The sequence below is a fragment of the Pseudonaja textilis genome, chromosome 12, assembly GCF_049901715.1.
Source record: "Pseudonaja textilis isolate UNSWEBS1 chromosome 12, rPseTex1.2, whole genome shotgun sequence".
Taxonomy (NCBI): Eukaryota; Metazoa; Chordata; class Lepidosauria; order Squamata; family Elapidae; genus Pseudonaja; species Pseudonaja textilis.
The window spans coordinates 6,417,762-6,431,185 of record NC_142001.1 but is presented as its reverse complement, the minus strand read 5'-3'; the positions used below and the strand labels follow the sequence as shown (position 1 = coordinate 6,431,185).

General features: G+C 42.9%; 1 protein-coding gene across 2 annotated transcripts in view; it reads right to left on the bottom strand.

The window, feature by feature from the left end:
* Window positions 1–1,595: 1,595 nt before the first annotated feature.
* Window positions 1,596–13,424, bottom strand: part of COL4A6 (collagen type IV alpha 6 chain) — a 182,497-nt gene continuing 170,668 nt past the window's right edge. For both annotated transcript variants that reach the window (XM_087940926.1, XM_087940928.1), the window contains 8 exons: window positions 13,112–13,228; window positions 11,156–11,317; window positions 9,882–9,980; window positions 8,577–8,723; window positions 7,238–7,354; window positions 6,956–7,147; window positions 5,603–5,889; window positions 1,596–4,205 (listed from right to left, as the gene is read on the bottom strand). In XM_087940926.1, coding sequence (XP_087797052.1) covers window positions 3,951–4,205; window positions 5,603–5,889; window positions 6,956–7,147; window positions 7,238–7,354; window positions 8,577–8,723; window positions 9,882–9,980; window positions 11,156–11,317; window positions 13,112–13,228 — 1,376 coding nt within the window. In that variant the 3' untranslated portion in view covers window positions 1,596–3,950. The remainder of the gene's footprint in view (window positions 4,206–5,602; window positions 5,890–6,955; window positions 7,148–7,237; window positions 7,355–8,576; window positions 8,724–9,881; window positions 9,981–11,155; window positions 11,318–13,111; window positions 13,229–13,424) is intronic.

Here is a 13,424-nt window from a genome sequence, read left to right as displayed (position 1 = left end):
GACTAATTACATTAACCATCACTACACTGGCAGATTAAAACATCGTGTAAGCTAGTGCCATTATCCTGTGCAGAATTAAATGCCTTATTGGTGGGAGTTTGTACCTATAGGCAGACCTTAACTTACAACCATTTGTTTAGTTCAAAGTTACAATGGCACTAAAGAAATTTGACGTACAAGAAGTATTCACACTTACAATCATGGCAACATCTTCAGGGACTCATGCTCAAAATTTAGGCACTTGACAAGCAGAATGTACAGATAATTCTCAATTTACGACCACAATTGAGCCCCAAATTTTTGCTGTTAAATGAGAAATTAGTGAAGTGAGTTTTGCTTCATTTTACTTTTCCTGCCACATTTGTTAAGTTGAAATGACTGCAGTTGTTAAGTTACTAACTCGGTTGATCTGGCTTCCCCATTGTCTATGCTTGTCAGAAGATTGCAAAAGGGGTTCCCATGACATGACCGTCATAAACATGAACCAGTTGTCCAGCATCCAAATGTAAATCACGTGATCTTGGGGATGCTGCAATGGGCATAAGTGTGAAAAATGGTCATAAGTCACTTTTTTTCAGTGCCATTATAACTTTGAGCGGTCACTAAATGAACTGTTGTAAGTTGAGGACTGCCTGGTATTTATGATGGTTGCAGCATCCCAGGATCATGGGATCTCTACCTTTCCAGGTGTCTTCTGACAAGTCACAGGACAAACTGGATTCATTCAACAACTGCAATGATTTGCTTAAAAGCCATAAAATCAGGGACAACTTAACTGCCTTAGCAACTGAAATTCTGGTCCCTGTTGTGATCATGTTGAAGACTGTTGTATTCTTCAGACTTAGTAATATGCAGTGGTGTTTGACCACAACACCTGTTTGTTTAGTTCATCACTGTTCAAAGGTACAGTGGTGCTGAATGAAAAGGGGAATTTATTACCAGTCCCGGCACGTCCAACACTGCAGTGTTCCTGCGGTCACGAATGCAATAAGGTGCTTGGGAACCAACACGTATTTGTGATGGTTTCAGTGTCCTTGGGGTCACACGTTCATCATCTACCCAAGCAGCTTGCGACAATAAAATTGGACATGACTTAAAGTTAGGTGTGCATTGCTTAGCAGCAGAAGATCCAGTCTCAATTGTGGTCATGAGTCAAGGACTATCTCTACTTTCCAAATATGGAACCTGCCAAGAGTTGGCCACCAAGAGTCAACATTGCCTGTATATTTGGGAAAAATTAATATAATTGTGGGCAGAAGATAGCATTAGTACAGCTATTCATGAGCTTTTAAAGAGTTGATCCTTTTTTTAAAAAGGGGAGTGGAATTTTAAAGTACAGTATGGTTATGAGAATTTTGTTCCCCAAATTGTTGTAAGTTGAGACAGGTTTACTGATAACCTTTTCTGTGTTTGCTTGATTAATATAGACCTTATGTAGAACTGGGACTCCACTCATAAGCCCAATTTCTGTTTTACGCATTCAGAACTTTCTTCCAAAGTCTATTTAAATCTGAACATCATCTCTGTGAAAATTGCCTTTTCCTTTGGTCAAGAGCTAAAAGTCCTGGAGGTTTTTAAGAAGATGGACAACAAACTCTTGCGGATAATTTAATGGGTGTTTTTGGTCATTGAAGAAAGTTGATCTATATGAAGTTTTGGATCCTTTCTAACTCTTCAATTCTATTTTGGTCACCAAAACTTAATATAAATCTACTTGACAACTTACACAGGTTGAGGAACGTGCCTGGAGAGAGTTACAAAGCTTCTTGTAAGGAGGCAGTGGAATATAACTCACAAAGTGGACGTGTTGTTTTACTACTTTTTAGAAAAAAAAATAAGAGTCAAAATATAATCAGTGCTCTGAAGATACTTTCAGCAGTGCATTACAAAATGCAAGACTAGTAAAAAATAAAATCAAGAAAACCATAATATTGGCATATGAGTCAGTTCATCCAACTCCTACTCAGTGTTACATTTACATAAAAGTAATTATTTAAAACTATACTAATTATTTCAAGCACCAGCAATTTCAAAGCTACCTCAAAAAAAAAAAAAAAAAGAAATATTGTGGAAATGAAATCCAGGACATGCAACATGAATTTTCTCATATCATGTACAATTAGAGCACAGAGACAGTTGAAGTAATGATCTTTGAAACTGTTTTTGTTAAAGATTAGTAACTGTTGCTCCAGCTTGTAGACCTATTGCAAATGGAGTAATATGTCTGCTATATAAACATAAAGGTCCTGTGCCAACATCTGTAATAGCGGATCAGCATCTCAGGGCTGTATAAAGTTGAAGAACATTTGTATAACCTGAATATCAGTAGGCTGTTAAGGAATTAAGAAGATAGTCTTCAAAATAATTATGTTGGCCCATTCACCAAGTGGAAACAGATGGACTAAGGCTGTAAAAACAGCTTGTAGAAGAAAGGACCAAATATAATGTAGAACCAAGGGAGTCAAAGGGTTAAGCAGGGCGGACACTACTCAAGGTGGTGAGCAAAGACACAGATAGTAGATCACAGCTCAGCCGTGCGGTTATGGACAAAGAAGCATCATTGAGTTAAGCTCTGAGAGAAATTAGAAAACATGCTAATTTACTAATCCACTCCTTCCCAGCTAGAATACCAGAATAATTTATAAGATGGAAATTAAGCCTTTCCTGTCTTCAGTATTCTTAGCCAACAGAATGGTCGCCCAGGAAGTACCCCTCAGCCTTTCTACTGAGCAGTTTTTAACATAGTTTCCTTTAGTAAATCATCTTAATATGTTCAGTTGCTTACTGGTCCACTAGGGTGAATTCTGCCTCTAACTTCTTTGGGTGATCCTATGAGCTGGATCTCTACCCTTCTCTTTCCTTTTCACTCCACCACTTCTGAATAATTCTTCTGTTGGTGAATTAACCATAGCTATGACTAAGCCGAGGGATGATTGTTATCAGAGTGGAACACATTAACTGTTCACAACTGTTACTTGAAGTTGGTTTGCTACCCACCTAGTTTCTCAGTCTGGATGCATCATGAAACTGATGCATGAGCCCAGAAAGCATTCAGATGTCCCAACACAGAAAGGAAGGAGTGGTCTCATCAGATAAATTCAAGTTATATTTTGGCATCTGAGCCAAGATTTGTCATTGTCAAGAGGGTCTGTGATTAGCACCACTGAATGCCACAAAAGAATACTACTTGCGGTACATTAACAAATAAGCTGAGAGGTTCTGAAACATTTGTAAGAAAACCTTACACACAGAGTAGCAACAATGCTGGATTAACATTCTTGGGCTGAATAATCAAGCAGGTGAAATCAAATTGCACCATCCCCATAAAAATTCTTCATCTTCAAAAGATGCACATTATCATTCTTTTAATAGGCCTGTTCCTCGTGTTATGGATGAAAATCCCACTATTTTCCTCTCCTAACAAGTTTCTTTTATTTTATTGTCACTTCACTGTTTAATAGGCAAGCTTTGATCAATGTTGTTAACTGTTTCACAAACCTGAACCTTCAAATCTGATCATAACCATTGATCATAGAACAGAAACACTTCTAGACAGCCAACTAAGTTATTTTTAGGCCTTAAAATAAGCAGCTAACTTAAGATGAATATAATGATTATAAGTGTGTGCATGCAGGCAAAAACATTTGTGAAATTCCTGACATAGTCTCGAATCCTTAACGCGAAAAGACCTTAAGAGTCATAATCTTGAGAAGAAATCTTTGCTCAAGATCCGTGTATCTTGTGAAAAATCAGTGAATGTGGCAGTTGAGAAGGCAGAAAAGGGCTTTGAGGTAGCCAGGAAGATAGAAACAAGGGGGAAAGATAGCACCATATTTTGATGGAGACAAGAGGGCTCTGGGGAAGATTTGGGAAGATGGCAATTGCCCAGCTGGGACACAAATGCTGATTTCTTGGTCTTAGAAGAATAAGGTCTCATGTCCCGGCCTTCGCTACAAATTTTTCATGCAGACTTGGCACCGTCCCACCCGTGTCCGGAGCTGACCCGCCTTCAGCGTTTCGGAGACGGGAGACTCAGCAAACTGATGGTTCGCCTCCACCGTGGTCAGCCAAAAGCTGTACTTGTTGGAAAAATAATGGCACGTCCCCCGGGCACCGTTGCACTCAATGAAAGGCGTGGCGCGGAAGTCCTCCAGGCAGGATCCGGGAGAGACCAGGGACTGGCCACCGCCTTCGGCAGCCGTGTGCTGAAAGAAAGCACCCCGAGAGAATGATGGTGCAAAGAATCGTATCAACTGCTACGGAAGGTCAAATGCAAATATCTGAGTCAACAGTGCCCTATAATGGCCAGTTTCTGAAGGGGGGAAAAATCAGCATGGCTTGGCCCAGTTGACCGCAGACAACTGGCTTTGAGAGTCACAGCCAAATTCGAATCACTGGAACCAAAAAGAGACTGGGCACACATTTGACCAGGAATGGTATAAGGCAGAGGTCTCCAAACTTGGCCACGCTATGCTGGCTGGAGAATTCTTGGAGTTGAAGTCCACAAGTCTTAAAGTGGCCAAGTTTGGGGACCTCTGCTATCAGGTGTCCTGCCTTGAGGTTGGAGTAGAAGCCCCATGATTCTAAGCTCATACGAAAATTGCTATTTTGTTTTCCCTGCTGTTAAAAGCCTCACTGGCTGTGGCCAGGCAGGCTAGGAAAGTTTAAAAAGTAAAGACTCTTAACAAACAGCAAAGCCTCTTTTTTAAATATTTAACTCCATGAACTCGCCCCCAAATTAAAGGCGTTAAAGTGCAATCCCAAAGATAACTGGTCTTTCTTGGGGTGGGGTGGGGGAGTTTTTTCTTAGAAAAAGTTTTGCTTTTCACCCAAGAAGCTTCTTCAGTTCTAGTTATGGGTAACCACTATAAATTCTTACTTCTATTTGACCCAGGATACATATGTGGTAGGTGGAGCTCCATCCAACGATTTAGCTGAATTGGCTAAGGACTGTTTCTCCTGTTCTCCAGCATCTGTTGCCACAGGGGGCTGCTTCACTTTGCTTAATCATGGGAGCAGCCCCTAAGTGAGGTGTAGCACGCTAGGCACCTCATATATCCTGCCCACCTACTACTCTTTTGCAACGCCTCCTTGGGCCTCTAATTTGGAAACTTGAGGAGGCAAGTATCTTTCAGGAGGCTGGAGATCATATGATCGTGTTTAATATTAAATAATAACATGCTTATGAGACGGCTTGGTTCCCATATTGTATTTGAGCATGGGATTTCGAAGCAAAAATGTGAAATATGAAGCAACTTCAACGCAGGACCTCCCCTTTCGACTGTGTTTTATGGGATAGCTGTGATGTTATGAAATATGAAAGTGCCTGTCCTCTTTTTTCCCTTTGGTCATTTTGAAATGTTTTTTTTTCTTGTCCTGTTGGCTGTTTGGAAAAAGCACCTTTGGGATAACCATGACATGGATGATTAACAACCTCCATACACACTTGGCCGTTAAGTGGCAATTGGGAAGAGGCACCGTTGGCCTGAAGATCTCCCGGCTAGACAGGCCCTGCCATGCGCTCTGTGCACAGGCGCTCTGTGCATATGCACTGAAAGGATGTTCATTCCCACCCGTGGGCATCCCTTCTGGGATTTCTTACCATGAGGAAGGAGTAGCCAATCCAGAGACTCCGCCAGCCTTCAGGACATTGCGGAATGGTGATGTCCTGGCTGTGCACAGCCACGGCTTGGGATGGTGCTTCGCACACCGAGCAGCGACTGATGTACTGGGCGATTTGGTAGCTGCTGACGGGCATCATGGGTATCGGAGCGGTGGTGGAAAGCCAGTAGGATTTGTCATTGCGGCTGGCGTAGTAGCACACTTCGTCAATGTTGCAATAAATAAAAGGCATAGTGCTGAAGCGAGGCAGGCAGGAGCCAGCAAAACCTTGGAGAATGGAGAAGCAAAACATGAAGTGGAGCATTAAGAAGGACTCTCATTTCTGCAGCTGCGACGGTCAGAATACAGGTAGTTCCTCAACTTACGATCATAACAGGGCCCCAAATCGGTATTGCTCAGGAAGGGAATGGTTATGTGAGTTTTGGCCCACTTTAACGACCTTTTTAATCACAGTTATTAAGTGAATCCCTATAGTAGTTGAGCGAATCATGTAGTTCTTAAATGAATCTGCCTCCCCCGTTGATTTGGCTTGTTGGAAGCTGGCTGGGAAGGATACAAATGGTGATGACAAGAACAGTGGAACAGTCGTAAGTACATGCCAGTTGCCAAGTGCCCGAATTTTGATCACGTGACCTTGGGGAGGCTGCAACGGTGATAAGTGTTAAAACCTGTCCCCTGTCATTTTTTCCAGTGTGTCACAACTTTGAACAATCACTAAACAAATGGTTGGAATTCAAGGACTGCCTGCAAGTGTGGTGTGTTCAGAAGCCAGCTGCCTGAAAAGTCTCAGCTCCTTGACCTATGATCACAACTGGGACTGGGATTTGGGGAAGTAGCCCGGGGTAACTTTAAAGATGGGTTGTAAATCTGTTGTAACTTAGAACAGTCACTAAATGACTGCTCATAAATCTGTCATGATTGCATAACACTTCATTCTTCATTCTTCAGTTAGACTGTGTTAGGCCATATAGACAACTTCTGGACTGTAATTAACACATTTATTGGACTTCCTTTCCTTCCCTTCCCTTCTCATCTCTCTCTTCTTCTGTTCCTTTTCTTTCCTTTCCTTTTTCCTTCCCTTTCCATCTCTCTCTCTTCTTTTCCTTTCCTTTCCTTTCACTTTCCCTTCCCTTCCCATCTCTCTTTTCTTCCTCCCTTCCCTTTCTCCTTTCCTTCCCTTTCCTCTTCCCTACCCTTCCATTCCCCTCCTTCTCCCTTCCCCTTCTCCTTCCCTATTGCAAAATCATCTTCTCTTTCATGAATGGAAGGATTCTTTCCTGCCCTCTTATTTTTCTGTGGTTTCCCCTTGTTTTCAGCTGGACACGTGGCTCACCCAGGTCTTGATTGTGGGACTTCTCCTGGCCCTCCACATACAGCAAACTGTAGCCGTCCCAGAGTTTGTTCATGCCCACCGGACAGGGTGGGATCTGGTCCGACTGGCTATGTTTCACCAAGGTATAGCCAACCCCAATGCTACGACCTGGCATCCCGGGCAATCCAGCCAGGCCTGGATTCCCAGGACGTCCTGCAAAGAGAGATCAGTCATTAATCAGACATTATCTGACCGTTTTTATAGCGCTCCCAAGTCAAAAGATGCTAATCTATGTCAACTTACCTTCAAACCCTGGTAGTCCTGGCGTTCCTGGGGAACCTGGGTCTCCTACCACACCAGGTGGACCTGGTAAGCCATTAAATCCCATCTGGCCAGGTATGCCTGCTTTTCCTTTTGGACCTGGTCATTAGCATAAAATGTTTGTCCCATTCATTTATGATAACCCTTTCAATTCAGAAGTCACAAGAGATAGATACCCTTAAGAACAGACCAGATTATCTTGGCTTGGAACCAGATACGTCTAGTCTAATGAAGAGAAGGACTAAGGGAGACATGACTGCTGTCTTCCAATATTTGAGGAGAGCTGCCGCAAAGAAGGAGGGGAATTCCACCTATTTTCCAAAGCACCTGAGGGCAGGCCAAGAAACAATGGATGGAAACTAATCAAGGAGAGAAGCAACCTAGAATCAAGGAGAAACTTCCGGACAATGAGGACAATTAATCAGTGAATTTGTCTGCCTCTGGAAGTTGTGGGTCCTTCATCACTGGAGGGTTTTAAGAAGAGATTGGACAGCCACTTACATGAAATGGTATAAGTTGGACTAGAACAGTGGTTGCCAACCAGTGGGCCGGGGACCACTGGTGGTCCATGGAAAATTTTTAGTGGTCCGCAGAGAAATGTCACCCCCAAAACAATTAATCCAGGCTGTATGAGAACACAAGGCTGTGCTGGCCACATGGCCCGCGGGAACACAAGGCTTGCATCCCTTGCATTGCACACAACATGAAGTAATGAGGGGAGGGGGGAAAGGGCGAAGTGGGGGAACTTGCCCCACTCGCCTGGTCTGGTCACCGGGCTGCTTCTTTCCACTTCTCTCTTCTGCTTTTGGTTGCACGCAAGGAAAGCAGCAAAAGTATTTCTTTCTCCCCACCTAAACTCTGCCAGAAATGAGTCTTTGGGACCCTGCAAGGCCTCCTGCTCCAAGAGGCTGAGCCAGTACTACAAGTCTCACAAAGACTCGTTTCTGGCGGAGTTTGGAGGAGAGAAAGAAAGTCGTCTACTGCTTCTGCTGCTTTCCTTGCATGAAGCCAAAAGTCAGTCAGTCAGTCTCTCTCTCTCTCTCTCTCCCTCCCTACCTATTGACCTATCTATCAATCTATCATCTATCTATCATCTATCACAAGGGTCTTCAAACTTTATCATCTCTCTCCCTCTCCCTCTCCCTCTCTCTCTCTCTGTTTTCTCTTAGAAGCCAGTACCCAGAGCATTCTGTTTTAAGCTTGAAGGTCTTTGTAAATAACCACAGGAAGATGGATTCTCCAAGGATCTTTGAGAGACCACCTTCTCCAGAGTACCAGCTTTGCATGCCCCCATTTCTATGGACAATGTAACTTGTTTTACCTTGTGGTCCAGTTTGCCCCTGGAAGCCAGGGTCTCCATTTAAACCAGGGTTGCCATTATTTCCAGGCAATCCGATTAAGCCAGGAGGAACTTTGATCTCTTCTGGTGGTTGGGTTATGCCTGTAGCTCCTTGCAGCCCAGGAGAACCTATATAACACAGAGGAAGGGTGACTTGTAAAATGACGTTCATGGGACACCCTACCAATTTGGTTAGAAAATCCGAGGTCATATTTTTCTGTCACTATTACAGTGGACAACCTGCAACAATCAAGCAATGAATTGCTAAAGTGTAGAACGTTCCTCCCTTCCAACTGTTTCTCCTGACTTCAATCTGCAGTGAAAGATGTCTCAACCCAGAGAATCCACCACATCTTCAACTTTTTAAAAAAGGCCATAGTTAAAAAAAAAAGAGAGAGATCTAAAATAGATCAAGAATGCCTGAGAAAGAAGAGGAATGTCCTATAAAATGGCACGTCTGTTTGTCTGGAACCCCAAATGTAGCACCCAGGGAAGCAGTGACCATGTCTGGACCACCATGGTCTCCTGAACTGATATAGGAAGCAAAGTTGCCTAAATTCTGAACTTCGGTAAACATCTCTACCATAACTTCAACTTTAAAACAAACTTGAATTTGGGGTTCATCCTAGATTCCAGGATGATGTCAAGCCCAGTAAAATTAGGGACGCAAGAACTATAGAATAGAGATTTCGGTAAGACATCTTATGTGCTCAACATTGCCTGAGTTGAGTTCAATTTATGAGATATGGACCTTCAGCCCCTGAATCGCTTGTGTCTGCTTTTTCCTCCAATCGTTGCCTGCTTTCTCAAAAACAGTACATAGCTAATCATCTGTCTGATGCTCATGCAGTAGTTCTCAACTTATAACCCTAATAGAGCCTGCCCATTACAGTCGTAAATCATAAAAGTTGTAAAACAGGTCACCCAAGTGGTCAACTTGACTTCATGACTTTATTTTTGCAGTGGTTATTAAGTGAATGTGGAGATTGTAAAGCAAACCGATCGTTTCGTCTGAGCTGGTTTTGCTAAAAATCAGAAGTAAATGATGGGATTTTGACAAAAACACTCTAAAATGTGGTCATTTGGCCATCAAGATGCTATAAATGGGTACTGGTTGTCAAGAGCCTAAAATGTGATCATGTGACTGCAGGGAGTAAGGCTGCTGGAATCTTGAGCCTGGGAAGGTTCATCGTAACTTCTTCAAGTGATTGCTGTGTGATCCGCTGCCTAAATTGAGGACTACCTGTATGGTTTGATCTGGAGTTACGTGCATTTGCCAAGACTTACCTGGAGGGCCTGCTTTGCCTTTTGGCCCAGGGAAACCTGGATCACCTGGCAGTCCATCTTTCCCAGGCATTCCCATGAAACCTGGGTCCCCTCTGAATCCTAAGAAGAAACGAGAAAGATCCAGAGGTTGACTTTTGAACCAACCTTCTAAACTAGACAGAGCTTGGCTGCTAGAAAGGTCCGTTGATTGACTTCTGCTGGTGACCTTCTACTGCTGTACCATAGTGAGCATTTTAACTTACTTCACCTGTGTATGGTTTGCCAATTGCACAGGGGCAGATAGGACAGCACTCCAGAGGGTTAACGTCATTGCCCAGAAGATCTTTGGTTGCCCTCTCCCCTCTTTGGAAGAGCTTTATAGCTTCCGCTGCCTTAAGAAAATTCAAAACATTCTCAAAGATCCATCTCATCCTGAGAACCCTTTCTTTTTTCTTTTTGAACTATTCCCATCTGGCAGACGGTACAGAATAATAAAAACAAGGACAAGAAGGCTGAAAATCAGCTTCTATCCCAGAGCAGTAACTATAGTGAATTCTACTGTATAGTGCAGTATTAGTACAATATCAGGTTTTCAATTCAATTGTATAGAATGTGAAGGATGTGTGTTTATGTTTTATTTTTATAGTTATATGTACACTGAAGATGGCATTTAATTTCGTTGTATGAGGTGCAATGACAATAAAGTAAACTAAAACTAAATTAAGGAGAACTGAAAATTCATCTGATTTGGTAGCTTGTCTTTTGTAACTTATTGGCAAACACTGAAGTTGCTCTGATATCTCTTGCCAGACTATATGACAAAAAACGGGAACCCAATTTGGAGGCCTTTGAGGATAAATTCCATTTTTACTATTCTTGTAATCCCTTAATTCAGGGTAGAGTTGAGGTGACTGAATGGAGCTGAGCGTTTACTGGCCAGATGCCCTTCCTGATGCCGTGTGGAGTTTGCAGTAAATATTTTCTGTTAGCCCCTGAGAAACGTGTGCCTCTACCTAGGGTTGAGCCTTCATAATACTCATCAGGCTCCAAATACCAAGAAAGACATACTGAAGTTCTCAGCAGTTTCCTTTATTGTTCCTCACCCATAGACAGACTCTTGCCAAACTAAAGCAAACTACTTACACTATTAAATATATATTGAGAACACCTAGGGGGGAGTCGTCTTCACCCTCTTTCTCCCACGCAAACTATGTAAACTTCATTGTGTCTTGCTCATCTGCAATGTAGCCCCTCCCTCTTGGGAATCCAGACTACATTCCACTACATCTCCTCACCTTTGAAACCTGATGCACCAGGGATTCCGTTAAGTCCAGGGATGCCTGCATCGCCTTTGAGGCCTGGGAAGCCCGGAGGACCAGGGCGGCCTGGATTACCTCGATCACCTTGATTGAAGGCTGGTCCTGGTGGTCCTGGTGGTCCACGAGGTCCTTGGAAGCCTGGGTAAAGAAGAACCAAGGAGATGTAGTTGCCAGTCAGTCCTTGGTCTGCTGAGAGCTCTGTTATACAAGAAACCTTTAACTCATTCCAGCAGCTCCAAATCCTGAAATTGTATCCATGTGTTGCCTAGAAAGTTCTTGAGAGGCTCCTTTAAAAATGATTGTAAGTAGTTCTCATTTAGCAACCATAATTGGGGGCGGCCTCTTGGTCGCTAAGTGAAACTGTAACGGTGCTTATTATGATCTGGCTTCAGCTTTCCTTTGGTTTACAGACCCGAGAAGGTCATAAATGTGAGGAGTGATCACAAAGTTATCTTTTTTTTCATTCCTGCAAATAGTGGCTAAATGAGGCAGCTGCTAAACAAGGACTACCTGTATTAAAAAGTAGATCTTCCAACATGGCTACTTTAGGTACAAAGCATCAAATGAAAGGACCTTAGCCCGTTTTCATTTGGCCCTTCAGAGAAGGCTAATAAAAATAACAAAACATCTGGAGCATCACGTGAACACTTATTGGCATTGGCAGAATCGACCATCCATCAGTTGCAAAAGACAGCTTTGTTTCAAACAGATTATTTATTCCTGCCACTCATACCATCCACTTTCCACATCTGCCTATCTCAAGTCCTTGGGATGGACGCGATAGGTGGATAAAAATCCCCAATAGGATCTGAACATCTGGCTGAGGGTTGACCAACCATAAGAAAAACCATAACCCCAACACATAACTTTTCTTGTATTTGGAGACAGCATGAATTCCTGGTAGGCTCAAACACCTGACAATCCACCAGAGCTCAGAAATTAGTGACTTTAAGAGACCCGGAACCAAACGCGTGTTAGTTATGTTTCCCCAGCATGCTTGGCACGGAATTAAACCATTATTCTAGGTTTCAGCAATACATTGAATGAAAAGTTAACCTTGGGGCTTGAGTTTGTTCATCAGGCTAAGCCACAGCTAACCAAGTTTAATATGTCCTGGGAACGCAGGTGCTAGTTTTGTGAATTTCACTGTATGTATACAATGTATATATACGTACAATGGCAATCAAGAATTCAATTCAATTGTAACATGTTATGTGACCGCTGTCATTGTCTCATGATCCAGCTTAATTTTTCCTTGTGACCTTTTTTCTGTAAGTAAATAAAGTTATCATCTTTTTTATGTTTTAAAGTAGGGTTTCATGGGTTTTATTTCTGAACCAGAGTGCATTCAGTCATGGTTATTAAATAAATGACAACTGGCTGAATTTGCAACTACTCCAGACCATAAATCATGACTTATTAGCCACAGTGGTTAGATTCACACATGCACAAGATGTCAATGCATCAAATATTTCTATGGTCTTTTTAGAGTTGCCAACAGAAAGGGAAGGGAGAGCAGTGTAGCAGATTGCAAACCGAAACTGCATTCCATAAATGTTTTCAAAGATAGTAACTAGGTGACTGAAGTTTTTGCTGTGCAAAATTCTAACTGGAGGACACGATTGATGACTCTAGGCTATGGATGTGTCCCATTGGAGAATATGAATTATGATACACCCATGGAGTTGGGGGAAAACCAGGGTCAAGGGTGACAATGAATGATGTGTCTCAGAGTTGGCTACACCCAGGCAATGCCGGACATGTTAACTCCCAATAAATCCTTTTGAAGTTTTGGAAGTTTGACTCGAGACTCATGATTTAAATGGGGCGGGGGGTAACTGCCGGAATCCTGACACAAGGGAGGCTACCCCAGCATGTTTGTAAATGAGGTCTTCCTGTAAAAACCCATCCCCAAGCTCGCTACTTCCATACCTGGCAGCCCATCTTCTCCAGGACGTCCCGCATCACCAGGCTTCCCAGGAATCCTTGAAGGCACAGAGATGCCAGGGGGGCCTCGCGCACCAGGGACACCTGGGCTTCCAGGAAGACCTAAAATGACATAAACAAACTTTCCCAGACTCTATAATTGACTAAGTGATGGTCATGTTGAATTTGAAACTGCTGATTCTGCTTAGAGGAAAAAGCCAAAAACACGAGGCAGATCCAGAAGATGGAGTGACAACATCAAAGGCACCCTACCGAGGCCCCCAGAAATGCAAGAACCAGACCTTTCGACACCTGAAGT